The 15,612-nt window shown below is 42.0% G+C and overlaps 1 protein-coding gene across 2 annotated transcripts in view; it reads right to left on the bottom strand.

Annotated features, from left to right (window-relative positions):
* Nucleotides 1-15,612, bottom strand: part of abhd12 (abhydrolase domain containing 12, lysophospholipase) — a 154,321-nt gene that overhangs the window by 14,188 nt on the left and 124,521 nt on the right. For both annotated transcript variants that reach the window (XM_041177024.1, XM_041177014.1), the window contains one exon: nt 4,884-4,966. In XM_041177024.1, the coding sequence (XP_041032958.1) occupies nt 4,884-4,966 (83 nt within the window). The remainder of the gene's footprint in view (nt 1-4,883; nt 4,967-15,612) is intronic.

Here is a 15,612-nt window from a genome sequence, read left to right on the forward strand (position 1 = left end):
TCACTTGGCATCCTCTGAATGGCTCATGGAGGCACTTGATGCCGACTCATTATGAGCAGCAACCTCAACTGCTCCATCTCACTCTGTGTTGACCTCCTCAACCAGTGCATTAGACGGGAACAAGTATTGCCATCGCCTTCCTGACCAACTCTACCCACCTATTGCTGATTCAGTTGGCTCTGTCAGCAGATCAGATCTCATCCCCACTTCCCTCAGCATGTCTGTTCATTTGTGAACTAGGCCCTTGCCATCCATAAACTTACTTTGGATGATTGCATCAACATCAGAGCTTTGATGGAAACCTGGCTGAGGGGTAATGACACCTTTCCCCCTGAATGAAACCTCTGCTTCTGGCTATAGCTCCCACCACTTACCCACTGGGGGGTATATAGCTCATTAGGTAATGCCCCTACCTCTGAGCTAGATGTTATGGGTTAAAGTCCACTTCAGGGGTGTTAATAATATGGTTCAACAGGTCGATAATCAGCTTGTGCGAGGGAAAGCGCAGAGGGATGGCGTGAGGGAGAACGCGGAGGGTGGGTTGCGAGGGAGAGCGCGGGGGGGCGCAGAGGGGGGGCGTGAAGGAGCACACGGAGGGGGAGCAAGGGAGAGTGTGGAGGGGGAGCGAGGGAGAGTGCGGAGGGGGCAAGGAGGGGGGAGTGAGGGAGAACACGGAGCGGGGGTGCGAGGGAGAGCGTGGAGGGGGGAGCGAGGGAGAGTGTGGAGGGAGGTGTGAGGGAACGTGGAGGGTGTGTGAGAGTGTGTAGAGGGGGAGGGTGTGAGCGCATGTGGCTGGGGGTTGGGGGTGGGGTGGGGGGAGCTCAGGAAGGTGTATCTTTTCATACCTCAGTTTTATTTTGAAATTCATGTTTTTGTTGTGCCAAAGTTTAGTGTTCCGAAATTTACTCATTGGCCTCGAGTGAAAAATTTTGAAATGTGGCCTCCTGACTTGAAAAGGTTGGGATAGGCCTGTCTTAACTCATCATGCGCTCTTCTCCTCTGAACTCACTGCCCTCTTATCCTCTCTTAATATCTTCCTCCTTGTAAACTCCCCAACCCATATCCACTTGACTTTGCCATCTCACGTGGTCTTGCTAGTTCCATCATATCAGTCACAGTAAGGCTATTAGTGATCACTTCCTTGTATCACTTCCCACTGACCCCACCTTCTTTTGTATCTGTCCCTGGAAAAAAATCGATCCCAAAATTAATTTACAACTGCACCTTCAAAGTCCCAACTCTCTATCCTTTAGCCCTTCATTCACCACATCATTTCTGCAGCTACTGATTTGCTTAATCACATCCTCTTTTCTATCTTTGATGCCTCTGTCTTCAATAAAACCATTACTCAACCCCACCCTGACTGCTCCCTTTGATACAGCCCTCATTTCTTCTCTCTTAAGTCGAAGGGCACAGATTTGAAAGGATATGATGGATGATTACTCTAGTCATCCACTGCCAGATCTGGTTGGACCACGCATAGCACTATCTAGTCCCGCTCTCACATGCTAAAACTGCTCACTATTCCAGGATGGTCCTGGAATGCACTTAACTCCTAGCTTCTTTTCTCTATTGAAAAGCATCTTCTTAAAATCATCTCTCCAACAATAAGTGCAAACAAATCATGACTTTGTCACTAAGATCAAGATTATTCTATCAGCTGTCACGTTCCTCCCTTAGACTCGCCCACCAGGCAAAACTTCCTCTAAAGTTAGCCCCTGCCCTAGCCCCAAACCCACACCTTTCCCCAGTTTCTCTCCTACCTCCCCTCATGCCCTCTCTGAACACATCTTATCCATGAGACCCACCTCCTGCTCCCTCAACCTTATCCCCTTTAAACTGCGGACCACCCAACTTTCCCTCCTGATCCCGTTGGCTGATATTGTTAACGCTGATCTCTCTTCAGGTATTGTGCCTCTTCCCTTTAAATATGCCGTAATAAACCCTCTCCTAACAAAAACCCCTTGACTCCAACATCCTTGCAAACTACAGCCCCATTTTTAAAAAATTCTTTCATGGCATGTGGGTATCGCTGACAAGGCCAGCATTTGCTGCCTAGACAACCTTCCTCAATCAGAATCTCCTCAGATCCTCTCGATCTTCCAGTAACCTTCCCCATGAAGACTCTATTTTACCCCTGAGGCCTCTCATTCCATGGCCACCAGCCTTTGACTCCCTCCCCCTAGGCCACTGATTTCCCTCCCCACTGGCCAAGATCTTTGATTCCACCCCTCACCGCAGCCTCTAAGCACCCCAGCGTGCAAAACTACCTTGCCCTGCGACCTCCTCCGGAATGTTTCCCATCAGGCTGGCTTCCAGATAGCAAACTTGGTGACATCACGCACGACACGGAGTTAAAATGCCACTGTGTACTGGGGAACATTGACTTGTGGGATTCCCCACCCCACTCCCCTCCCAAGCTCCCGGCAGGTTAGGCAAGTGCAAATCCAACCTCAAATCTGGCTTTGACCTACAGCTTTGATTTAGACAAAACAGATATCAACTGAGCAAGCTCCCTTAAACAATAAAATCCACCATATTAACCATATTGAGTCAGAGCCAATAAATAAAGATTGAGATTTGCATTAATATTAGATGATCATCTATCACAATCATGGTGGAAGAACTGACAGAAAGGCTTTGGGACAAGAACCTGGTGCATTCTCTCCAGTCATGCTCCACTATTCTGAGCCAACCAACAGCTTTGAAATTGGTCAATTCTGAACTAGATGATAATGTCCTTCTATACAAGAGCTTCCCATTTCACATCACCACCCCCCACCTCACCCCACCCCCAACCACCCAGCCTCGCCCTTTGACATGGTGCTATTTTTCACTTTCTCTCCTGAGAAATAAGATTCTCTGGTACCTTAGTGTTAGTCGTGGCTCAGTACAGCTCAGTCGTGACTTACCCAAGTCAGAGGTTGTGATTTGAAGCTCTACTGCAACTCTGTGATTTTGTGCTGGCACTCTGGTGAAATATGGTGGGGGTGCTGGACTGTCAGGGGTGCCTCCTTTCAGATGAGATGTTAAACCAAGGCTCTCTCAGTACTCCCAAAAGAACATAAAGGTTCTCACAGCACCACTTCAATGACATGTTGGGGGGTGCTCCCCCTGGTGTCCTAGCCAAAAATAAATCCTCAACCAACATCACTGACACAGATAATATGGTCATTGTATCATTGCTGTTTGTGGAACCTTACTGTTTGCAAATGCGCTGCTGCATTTCCCTATATTACAACAGTAACTACACTGAAGCACTTTAGGACAGCCTGAGGTTTTAAAAGGCCAAATAAATACAAATCTTTCTTTCTCTCTCAAGGAGTGGGCCTCAGCATTGAAAGCAGTGTGATATTTGCCTATTGCCAGTCGTATCCTCATTCAATTCCAGCGGTGGCCAATGGATATTTGTCAACCTTGGAAACTTGATCAAATTCCTCTTCCTAACTCAGGCACTCGTGCTAACTCTAGAGTTTAGAGCCAGCAGAGATCTACTACCTCAGCAGAGTTCATCAGTCTGTTAGGTTCAGCTGTTCATTGAGCACCATCACTCACTGAGCTATCAAGTTAAGCCTGTTTGTGCCTATTTTTACATTTAGACTGCAGATCCAATTCCAAAGAGACTCTTGCCAGTAGAGCTGAGTCAAGCAAAGCATCCAGTCTTTAAGGAGCCCTCTTTGTACTTTTGACATCATCTCAAGAGTCTTCCAAAAAAAAAGCTTTACATTTCACAACGTTATATGATGATGGATTGTGAAAACAACAGTTCCAATGAAAAATCTGCCCCTGGAAAAGTTTCAGGACAGGAGATGCATCATTTATTGGAGTTATTTTTACATTGAACGGAAATTATAATAAATGCCAAGTAAAACATTATGAGCCAACATTAAAACTCCTTTGATCAGGTAAAACCAGGGACAATGCTGGCATATGGCAACTAAAAAGATTCACTCAAGAACTTTTGCTACTGAAGAAAACAGCAGGTATGGTATCCATTTTGAAATGGGAGAAGAAAGAACCAAGGAGTGCTTGCTGAGCACAAATCTTCAACAACGTGGGAGTTCAGGGACAGAAAAGATTGCTGACTTCTGAAGCTTCAGAGATATCTAGTTGATTTTTGTGTTTTATTGCTGAAAAATTAATAAAATGAAATTCATGCTTAAATTAGGAAAACTTGACAGGCAAGAATTTTAAACTAGGTTTTTAGCATAATAAGAAAATACCCGCTTAGTAATTTACATAAATGCCACCAAATTACATATAAACGGAAAAGATAAGTTTATTGAGCAATCGAGTTAAATCAACAACCTGAAGTGGTTGGAATATTGTGCAATCAGCAGCTAGCTTCAAATGGATGTAAAAGAAAAAAAGATTTGTATTTATGCAGGATTTTTCATATCCTCAAGATGCCCTAAGCAGTTAACAAAGTGCTTTTGAAGTGCAGTCATTGTTGTAATTAGAAAAAGCGGCTGCCAGTTTGGACATAGCAAGATCTTACAAACAGCAATGTGCCCTTCCACAAATAGTGCCAGGTCTTATCTGAAAAACAGTATTTCTGACAGTACAGCAATCCCTTGGTACTACACTGGAGTGTCAGCCTGAATTATGTGCGCAAGTCTCTGGAGTGGGGTCCACAACCTTCTGACTTAAAGGCGAGTGCTACCAACTGAACCAAAGCTGACGCTAGATGTAAATATTCCCATCAGTGCTAGAATGTATCAACACTGCAGCACATCTATTAAAATCAATCTGATTATTATGGGAGAGTCACAGGAAATATATTAATATAAATTCTACAGTGGAACAAATGATATTGCAAATGGCCAAATTTTTTTTACAAAACCACCAATACTTTGAAGTGCTCTTAAAAATAACTGACTTACTTCTCATCGCTCGGGAATATAATACCACTCTCGGTGATTGGATCCAGGAAGAACCAGTCAAAGCCAGGTAGATACCTATAGATCTGAAACAATCAATAGGTATATCAAAATGTTGCAGCGCAATCTCTGAATGTTCCATCACTTGCAACCAGAAATCACTGGTCACTTTTCCAATACTGCAAAGCATGCCATACTCAAAGGATGAGAGAGAATAAACTGATTGATTGAAATTGGAAGCTACAACTCTGCTTTTGTCAAAATAATGCTCCTACCTGAATGCTCAGTAGATTTTAAACATGCCAAGTTTCAAACAGATTTCAAAAGTTTGCTCAAGAATGGCGTCAGCTCTTTCCTAGTTTTTCATTCCTGTCCAGTACCTTCCTCCTATTTTATTTTTCTCCCCTCATCTCCTCAACCTCATCTTATGGTATTCTCTATTTACCTGCTCCACAGTTTCTTCTTTCTGCATCACTTTGTAGAGGTTGATTGTCATGATGAGTCAAACAACTCCATTATTGTTGATTCATGTGACTACTAGGTTACTAGAAAGGAAACTAGATGGATCTTGGTCTTTATTGCCTAGAAATCCCTGTGTGCCTATGTTTACTTTGCTCTGCCCCCTCTCCCCACTCATTTCCAATAACCGTATTCCCATTTCCCAGTTTTAGAATGCTCACCTCTTCCCTTTCATTGGTCTCAGAGCCACCAAATCCCTCTCCTGACTTGCATTTGGACTACTGCACAATTAAATTTTGTTTCTGCAGAACTCAAAAGTGCAGGTCTCTAGAGGAAAACAAGGCACCTGAGCTCAAGGCAGATGCTTGGGGGAAAATACTGAGGAGAATGAGACTGGAAAGGTTACTGTGCAAAACGTTCCAAAATACGTTTTCAGCACAAAAACTACTTGCATAATAGTTTACATAAATAACATCAAGTGTATACATATGTAAAATATAATCCATTGCTCAACCAACAGCCAGAAGCCACTGAAACTTTGTGATCAGCAATTGGCTTCAGGAGAATGCAAATATCTTCCCATCCATACCAAGACACTGCAGCATATGAAAGCACTTGGGGCAGGAGAAAACACTTAGGATGGGAAGGCAGGCCTGGGAGCCACGGAGCAACAGCCTGCAAATCAAGACTATGGTTAAAGTTGTTGAATCATGCATGTGATTGGCTGCTCCTCAGCATGTGCCTGGTAGGAATCAATAAGAATAAAAAGCTTGATTACACATTAACAGGCCTCAAAACATCTTAAGAACTTCATAAACAATGACTGATTTTGAAATGGAACAACTGATATTAGAGAGGCAAATATAACAGCTGGAAACAAATGCTCGACTTGCCAGTGACGTTCACATCCTAAGAATAAAAAAATTCCAAATTGCAAGCCTATTTGAAGAAGCTGGTTGAAGGAGGTTTGCTGTCCTGGCCTTTATTCAAATATGGCATGAGCTCTTTGTTTTTCACCTGAGCTGGGACAGACAAATGGGGTTTGGATTTAATCTACTCTGAAAGACAGCACCTGTGACACACTATTACCTCCTTGTTTACTACATTGGACTGGTTAGTCTAAGTTATGTGCTCGAATTCTGAAATGTTGCTTAGGCCCACAATTTTCTGACTTGAGCAAGAGAATGCTACCAACTGAGCCAACTTCAAAGAGCATACCCATAACCTACAGTTCATATTTAATGGTGCCGAAGAACTGATAACATTACTCAAATCAAACTGATGGTGAAATACCAATTCAATTTTTAAAATAAAATTGCACATAACCTGAAGAACATAGCATTATGTCAATTATGGCAACAGAGCACAATCATTATGAGCTATGCTATATTAACAGGACTGTTGACAAGAAAAGTATGCTGAGGGTTGGAACATATGGATTAGGAAGAGTAGGCTACTCGGTCCCTTGAGCCTGCTCCGCCATTCAATAAGATGATGTCTGACTTAATTGTAACCTCAACTACACATTCCTGCCTACCCCGATAACCTTTCACCCCCTTGCTTATCAAGAATCTGTCTAGCTCTGCCTTAAAAATATTCAAAGACTCTGCTTCACCACCTAATGAGGAAGAAAGTTCCAAATATTCAAGATCCTCAGAAAAAAACTTCTCTGTCTTAAATGGGACCCCTTATTTTTCAACAGTGACACCTAGTTCTAGATGCCCCCATGAGAGAAAACATAATTTCCACATCCACCCTGTCAAGGCTCCTCAGGATCATATATGTTTCAATCAAATCTCTTACTTTTCTAAACTCCAGCAGATACAAGCCTAGCCAGTCCAACCTTTCCTTATAAGTCAACCCACCCATTCCAGGAATAGGCTAGTAAACCTTCTCTGAACTGCTTCCAACATATTTACATTCTTCATTAAATAAAGAGAACAATACTGTATACGGTACTCTAGATGTGGTCTCACCAATGTCCTGTATAACTGAAGCATCACCGCCCTACTTTTGTATTCAATTCCGCTCACTATAAACAATAACATTTGACTGGCTTTCCTAATTACTTGCTGTGCCTGCATACTAACCTTTGCGATTCATGCACTAGGACACCCAGATCCTTCTGCATCTCAGAACTCTGCAATCTCTCACCACTTCGATAATATGCTTCTTTTTTATTCTTCCTGACAAAATGGACAAATTTACATTTTCCCACATTATACGCCATTTGCCAGATCTTTGCCCGCTCGCTTAACCTATCCATATCCCTTTGTAGCCTCCTTATGTCCTCTTCACAACTTATTTTCCTACCTATCTTTGTATCATTAGCAAATTTAGCAACCATATCTTCAGTTCCTTCATCCAAGTCATTTAAGTACTGGTCCCTGTGGCACACCACTCGTTACATCTTGCCAACCAGATCTGCTATCCATATCAATACGTTACCCCCTACACCATGAACTTTTATTGCCACAATAACCTTTGTTGTGGCACCTTATCAAATGCCTTCTGGAAATCTAAGTACAGTACATCTATCAGTTCCCTTTTATCCACAGCACATGTTTCTTCTTCAAAGAACTCCAATAAATTGGTTAAACGTGATTTCCCTTTCACAAAACTATGTTGACTCTGTCTGATTACCTTGAATTTTTCTAAGTGGCCTGCGATAACGCCTTTAGTAATAGCTTCTAGCATTTTCCCTAAGACAGATGTTAAGCTAACCAGTCTGTAGCTTCCTGCTTTGTCTCCCTCCCTTTGCTATTTTCCCAATGGAACCTTCCCCGAATCTAGGGAATTTTGAAAAATTAAAACCAAGGCATCAACTATCTCACTAGCCATTTCTTTTAAGACCCTCATCAGGACCCAGGGACTTGTCAGTTCACAGCTCCAACAATTTGCTCAGTGCCACTTCCCTCATGATTACAATTTTCTTCAGTTCCTCCCTCCTTCTATTTCCTGATTAACAGCTATTGCTAGGGTGTTACTTGTATCCTTTATAGTGAAGACCAATGCAAATACTGATTCAATTCATCTGACATCTCCTTATTTTCCATTATTAATTCCCCGCACTTGTTCTCTTTTGGACCAAAGTTCACTTTGTTATCTCTTTTCAAAATAGCTATAGAAACTCATACTATTGTTTTTATATTACTAGCTAGCTTTCTCTTGTACTCAAATTTTTCCTTCCTTATCAATCTTTTGTTTTTTTGCTATTTTTAATAGTCTGTCCAATCTTCTGACCTGCCACCCATCTTTGCGTAATTATATGCTTTTTCTTTTAAGATTTTAACTATCTTTATTATTTTTTAAATTAACCTCAGATGGTGGGTTGTCCCCTTGGAATTTCTTTCTCGTTGGAAGGTATCTATTCTGTGTATTCTGAAATAGCCCCTTAAATCCATCTCTACTGACCTATACCTTAACCTAATTTTCCAGTTCACTTTAGCTAACTCTGCTTTCATGCCCTTATTTAATTTAATTGCCCTTATTTAAGTTTAAAATACTAGTCTTAGATCCACTCTTCTCTTCCTCAAACTGAATGTAAAATTCAATCATATTATGATCATTGCTACCTAGGAATGCCTTCACTATAAGGTCATTAATTAATCTTATCTCGTTGCACAATACTAGGTCTAGTATAGCCTGCTCTCTAGTTGGCTTTAGAATGTGCTGTTTTAAGAAACTATCCCTGAAGCATTCAATGAAGTCCTCATCTAAGCTACCTTTGCCCATCTGATTTTTCCAGTCTGCATGTAGATTAAAATTCCCCATGATTATCACCATGCTTTTCTGACAAGCTTTCATTATTTCTTCCATTATATCCTGTCCTACATGTGACCACTGTTAGGGGGCCTATACACCACTTCCACAAGTGACTCTTGTCTTTATCATTTCTCATCTCTACCCAAATCGCTTCTACATCCTGGTTTCCCGAACTTGGGTCATCTCTCTATATTGTGCTAATACCATCATTAATTAACAGAGCCACCCCTCCACTCTTCCTAGCTTCCTGTCCTTCCTAAATGTAATGTGCCCTTCAATATTCAAGTCCCAATCTATGTCATCCTGAAGCCATGTCGCTGTAATAGCTGTCAGGTTGTACTTATTTATTTCTATTTGAGCTTTAAGTTCATCTGTTTTGTTTCAAATGCTATGTACATTCAGATACAAAGCCTTTAGTTTTGACCTTTTATTATCTTTGTAACCTCAAGCATTATCTGCTGATTTACTCTTAGATTTCAGAAGACTGGATATTTTATGCCTAGTTCGATAATTGTATCCTCACAACCAGAATAATGAATTCAAAAGGACATAACCACAATGGAGATTACAGACATGGCATTTAAGCCATGTAGTCCACAGCAAATTTTGATACTATTTTTGCAAACTATATAAAAATATATCATCTGTCCTGCAAAGATTAGAGTCCTGGTTTCATTATCATCTTTTGGCTTCTCCTATTTTGTCTGGGGTAACCACAATGTTGGCTTAATCATCCTTCTACATCTCCTGTCAGTCCCCCATTCCTCATCCAATCTAGTTACATTTAAGTCTTGCACCGCTTCACCTTTCTATCTGGTCTTTGGCCTTCCTCCTCCTCCTCTGGCAATCTCATCACTCACCTCACCCCATTTCCTCTCTCGGTACACAACAAATGACCATACCATTTCAATCTCTTCTCAGTGACTTTCCTCAATGTTCCTTCTTCACTGACCTAGCTTCATAGTTGAAATAAATAATAGCTGTCATCTGTTGCCATTTAAAAGGAAACCCGAGCAGTTTAAATATTTTATTACTATTAAATGAATATTTCTAATAAAGGTACAGTGATCATGCAGAGTTAATGGTAGAATAGAGAGATCAACAGCTAATTAAAACAGGAGGCACAAGCTAAGCACTTTTAATAGATAATGGTACCTCTGCTACAGAATAAAACCTACTGAATCATTCATTACAGCTATTAACATATGATTCAACATGATTATTTCTGATGAGGACTGAAAAGACTCACAGCTAACTGCTTTTGAATGTCAGTCTACATTTCCCTAATATTTTTAGGATGGCTTATATATTAACCAAAGGCCAAATTAAGGACTGACCGTTGGGCTTTCCAATGAGTTAAGACATTAAATATTAGAATCCCGTGAAATAATATTATAGCGGTAGGGTTATAGTGGGTCTCCAACAATTACAATCATTTGCATTTACATAGGACCGCCTAACATACTAAAACATCCCAAGATGCTGCACAGGAGCATTACCAGGCAAAATTTGACATAACGTTACATAAGGAGATATTAGGACTGGTGACCAAAAGCTTGGTTAAAGAGGAGGGTCTTAAAAGGAGGGGAGGTAGATAGGTGGAAACATTTAGGAAAACAATTCTAATCAATCTCCATGACACCATTAAAAGTAAACCAGAAAATAAATTATAGGAGCATTGTGCTTCCTTTTCATTTTGATTATTAGTTATTGCTATATTGGAGATAGGAAAAAGAGCTCCATAACTTAAGTCAAAAACCATCCAATCGAGTAACAAGGAATGTGTTTACTTTCTAATTGGCATGGGAAGGTGGTGCTCTACGAGATAGACATGTTGGGCGGACAGAAGCATGAGGGCAGGGTGACTGAATGTGGGATGTCAGCCTTGAACCCTCCTGGAATGCATTCAACTAGATTTGGAAACCCTATGTAGGGGTTGTCGAAGGAGCAATCATTACTGCGGTAATGTAGAAATGGCAGCAAAAGGCATGTGTGGCTGTTTGTAAGCAAGCCCAAGGTCTGGAAGGCTGCGAGGACAGAAGCAGATCACAGCTGACTGATGACAGCAAAATAAGAAGAAAACCAAGAGCAATCTGGGAGTTTGAAAAGGAAAAGGTAGGGAGACAAAACCTTAAAATAAGAGACAGTCATTTTTATTTGCAAGCCTGTTTTGAACCCACAAATCACACTTCCTGTGGGGAATTATTAGTCCAACGCAGACTCTAGCTCCTGCAAGGGATTGGAATCAGGATTGGTGTCAGTGTGGCGACCAAATAATCTACCTGCACTCGTAAAAATGGGGCCTCTTGTACATATCCATGAAAAATAATTTGTCCCTTTAATAGCATCACACGATTGCAAAGCGTCTGTAATGCTTACCTGATTGACTTGAATCTCATACTCATACAATAGCCAACAAATCATTCAAGAGAATGCAATATTTGAGGTGAAGTGCCCCAAACAGTTAGGAAAGCTTAAGCAGCCAGAGGGTAGGGAAACTGCCAATGAGGAATGAGCAAATAGGGGAAAGGCCTATCAAAAGTCAATAACAATTTTTTAAAAAACTAACCTCCAGGAGAAAGGGAACCAATGAAATTGCTCAAAATATTTTTGGAAATGCTTCTATCATCTTGCTTTCTCAATGTCCTGAGGATATTGTACGATACTCCAACAGAATGAACATTCAATAATTTATAATGCAACTATTAATTGTTCTCCTAGAACCCTCTTCTGTGTGTGAGCAATCTCTGCAACAACATGCCAATAGGCCTAAGTGTTGTCTGGCTTGAATAGAGGCCCAACAAGGTGAAAAGATGCCCGAAAGCACAAACATCAGTAATGAACCCCAGTCCAGAATGCCCCATATGACTGAACTACAACATCTGGAATGCAGCTTGTGCTCATATTACTTGGGGAATGCTTATTAACAGGGAATTGCAGCAAACTATAAATTGTTGGTCCTGCTGATAAACAGAACAGAATTCTGAAGCTTTAAAAGAAAAAGTTAATTTCCTCTTGCATAGTTTTCTGATTAAAAACCCTCCAGGAAAGAAAGTCTTTTGCAGAGCTAAAATTGCACTGCCAAGCAGAAACCCCTTATTGTCCAGTTGGCATGCGACCCAATATGATAGAACATTGGCTAGCAGGATTTTCTGGAACAATGGGAAAGAATCCCAAAATCCCTCTCCCTGTGCCCTTGTGAATTAAGTTAACAAGCCACACTGGTAAGTCAATAAGTGTAAAAATAATAGGGTAGTAATAGTGGAGTTTCAACTTCCCTAACATTAACTGGGTTAGTCATGGTGTGATAGGTTTAAAGGGAGCGGAATTCTTAAAATGCATCCAGGAGAGCTCTTTAAGCCAGTACGTAGAAGGTCTTACAAGAAAGGGAGCGGTCCTGGATTTAATTTTAGGGAATGAAGCCAGGTAAGAGGCAGAGATATCAGAGGGGGAACATTTTGCAGATGGTGATCATAACTCCATTAGATTCAAGGTTGTTGTGGAAAAGGACAAGAATGGGCCAGAAATCAAAGTTCTAAAGTGGAGGAAGGCCAATTTTAATAAGATCAGATATGATTTGGCCCGAGTGGACTGGGAGCAACTACCTTTAGGTAAATCTGCGTCAGAGCACTGGGACTCATTCAAGAAGGAAACAGGGAGAGTACAGGGCCAGCGTATTCCAGTAAAGATAAAGGATGGGACCAACAAATCCAGGGAACCCTGGATGTCGAGGGATATACCTGATTGGATAAAGAGAAAAAGGGAAGCTTATGGCAGATACCAAGGGCTCAAAACAGCGGAAGCCCTAGAGGAGTATAGAATGTGTAAGGGGGAACTTAAAAAGGAACTTAGGAGAGCAAAGAGGGAGCATGAAAAAACATTGGCAGGTAAAATAAAGGAAAATCCAAAGTTATTTTACAAGTACATTAAGAGTAAGAGGTTAACTAGGGAAAGAGTAGGGCCCAAAAGGACCATACTGGTAATTTGCGTTTGGAGCCAGAAGATGTAGGTAGGGTTCTAAATGAATACTTTGTGTCAGTACTCACAAGTGAGAGGGATGATGTGGGTATGGAAATCCGGCAGAAGGACTGTGATATAGAAGGGGAGGAGCTTCTAAGTGGCCTGGCAGGCTTAAAAGTAGATAAATCTCTAGGCACAGATGAAATGTATCCCAGCCTGTTGAGTGAGGCAAGGGAGGAAATAGCAGGGGCACTGGCAATAATTTTCAATACCTCTCTGGCCATAGGAGAGGTGCCAGAGGACTGGAGGACAGACAATGTGGTATCGTTATTCAAGAAGAGAGAAAGGGGTAAACCATGGAACTACAGGCCAGTCTGTCTAACCTCAGTGGTGGGGAAACTATTGGAAGCAATTCTGAGGGACAGAATTAATCTACACTTGGAGAGGCAGGGATTAATCAAGGACAGTCAGCATGGTTTTGTTAAGGGGAGGTCTTGCCTGACCAATTTGATTGAATTTTTCGAAAAGGTGACCAGGTGCGTAGATGAGGGCAATGCATTTGACATAGTTTACGTGGACTTCAGTAAGGCTTTTGATAAAGTCTCGCATGGGAGACTGATAATGAAGGTAAGAGCCCATGGGATCAAAGGCAATTTGGTAAAATGGATCCAGAGTTGGCTGAGTGGCAGGAAGCAGAGGGTGATAGCCGAGGGGTGTTTTTATGACTGGATGCCCGTGTCCAATGGGGTTCCACAGGGAACGGATTTGGGTCCCTTGCTGTTTGTGGTATATATAAACAATTAAGACTTGAATGTAGGAGTGTTGATCAGTAAGGTCACGGATGACACAAAAATTGGTGGGGTGGTAAATAGTGAGGAGGATAGCCTTAGATTACAGGAGGATATAGATGGGCTAGTCAGCGGCAAATGGAATTTAATCCGGATAAGTGTGTGGTGATGCACTTGGGCAGGACAGACAAGACACGGGAATACACAATAAATGGTAGGACCCTGGGAAGTACTGAGGATCAGATAGGCCTTGGTGTGCATATTCCACCGGTCCCTTAAGGTAGCGGGACAGGTAGATAAGGTGGTTAAGAAGGCATATGGGGTACTTGCCTTTATTAGCCGAGGCATAGAAAATAAGAGCAGGGAGGTTATGCTGGAGCTGTAGAAAATGCTGGTTAGGCCACAGCTAGTGTATTGCGTGCAGTTCTGGAATCTGCATAATAGGAAGGATGCGAATGCACTAGAAAGAGTGCAGAGGAGATTTAACAGGATGTTGCCTGGACTGGAGAGTTTTCGTTATGAGGAGAGACTGGATAGACTGGGGTTATTTTCTCTGGAACAGAGGAGATTGAGGGGGGACATGACTGAGGTGTATAAAATTATGAGGGGTATAGATAGGGTAGACAGGAAGGAACTTTTCCCTTTGGTGGAGGAATCAATAACCAGGGGGCATAGATTTAAGGCAAGCAGAAGGAGGTTTAGAGGGGATGTGAGGAAGAAGTTTTTCACCCAGAGGGTGGTGGGAATCTGGAATTCACTGCCTGAAGGGGTGGTATGGACAGAAACGCTCATAACATTTAAGAAGTATTTGGATGTGGACTTGCGATGCCATGGCATACAAGGCTGTGGGCCTAGTGCTGGAAAATGGGATTAGAATAGTTAGTTACTTGTTTGACCAGCACAGACTCGATGGGCCGAAGGGCCTTTTTCTGATGGGCTAAAAGGCCTTTTTCTGTGCTGTAGACCTCTATGACTCAATCATTAATAGTGCCCTGCTGAGTGGTGTATAATCCGGCCTTGCTCAGATACTGGATTCCTGGCACTGCCACAGAAGGCTCTATTCTAATCCTTCAGTACCAATGGTTGCCTCTTGGAGCAGCTCCATCCCAAAAAATTCTGCTTAGCTTCCTCTCAAACGCATAGTTGTTACTTGGTCAATTAATGACTAATGAGCATGGGTTGCACTCAGGAGGATAGGCAACAACAGTTTGGAACTTCTCACCAGCATATGCTGAATAGGAATATTTTCAGAAAGAGAGTGTGCAATGGCAGTGATTGGGAATACACCAAACCCCACCGGTATAGCTTCGCTAGCTGCGAATGTTAAGTTCAGCAGCAGCAATTTCTCGCCTCTCTTTAACCCAATAAAACTTGGGTATGTCAGTATGTGGTTTAACTGGCATCCAGGGCAAGATCATCTAGCTGCTTTAGGAGCATTCTAGATACTTTACTATAATAGAAGTCGTTTGGAAAACTGGGGCGACGTGGGGGGGGGGGGGGGGGGGGGGGGGGGGCGTGGTGGTGGCGGTGCTTCACTGAATATTTTGATGAGTTATCAGCATTCACTTTAATAGCTACCTGGAGGGAAACGACAATAAACATTTAAATCTTATGGAGGTCCAGCAAATTATATTTTAAAATTTTCCCATTCTTGATGGGTTATACTTCCTGGCTCAGAATGCAGGTGTGGGGAGTCATGTTAGACATTACCCAAGCCACCTGTGAGCAGCACCATATAGGCCATTCAGATCTTCACTGAT

This window comes from Carcharodon carcharias, chromosome 2, assembly GCF_017639515.1.
Source record: "Carcharodon carcharias isolate sCarCar2 chromosome 2, sCarCar2.pri, whole genome shotgun sequence".
NCBI classification, from domain to species: domain Eukaryota; kingdom Metazoa; phylum Chordata; class Chondrichthyes; order Lamniformes; family Lamnidae; genus Carcharodon; species Carcharodon carcharias.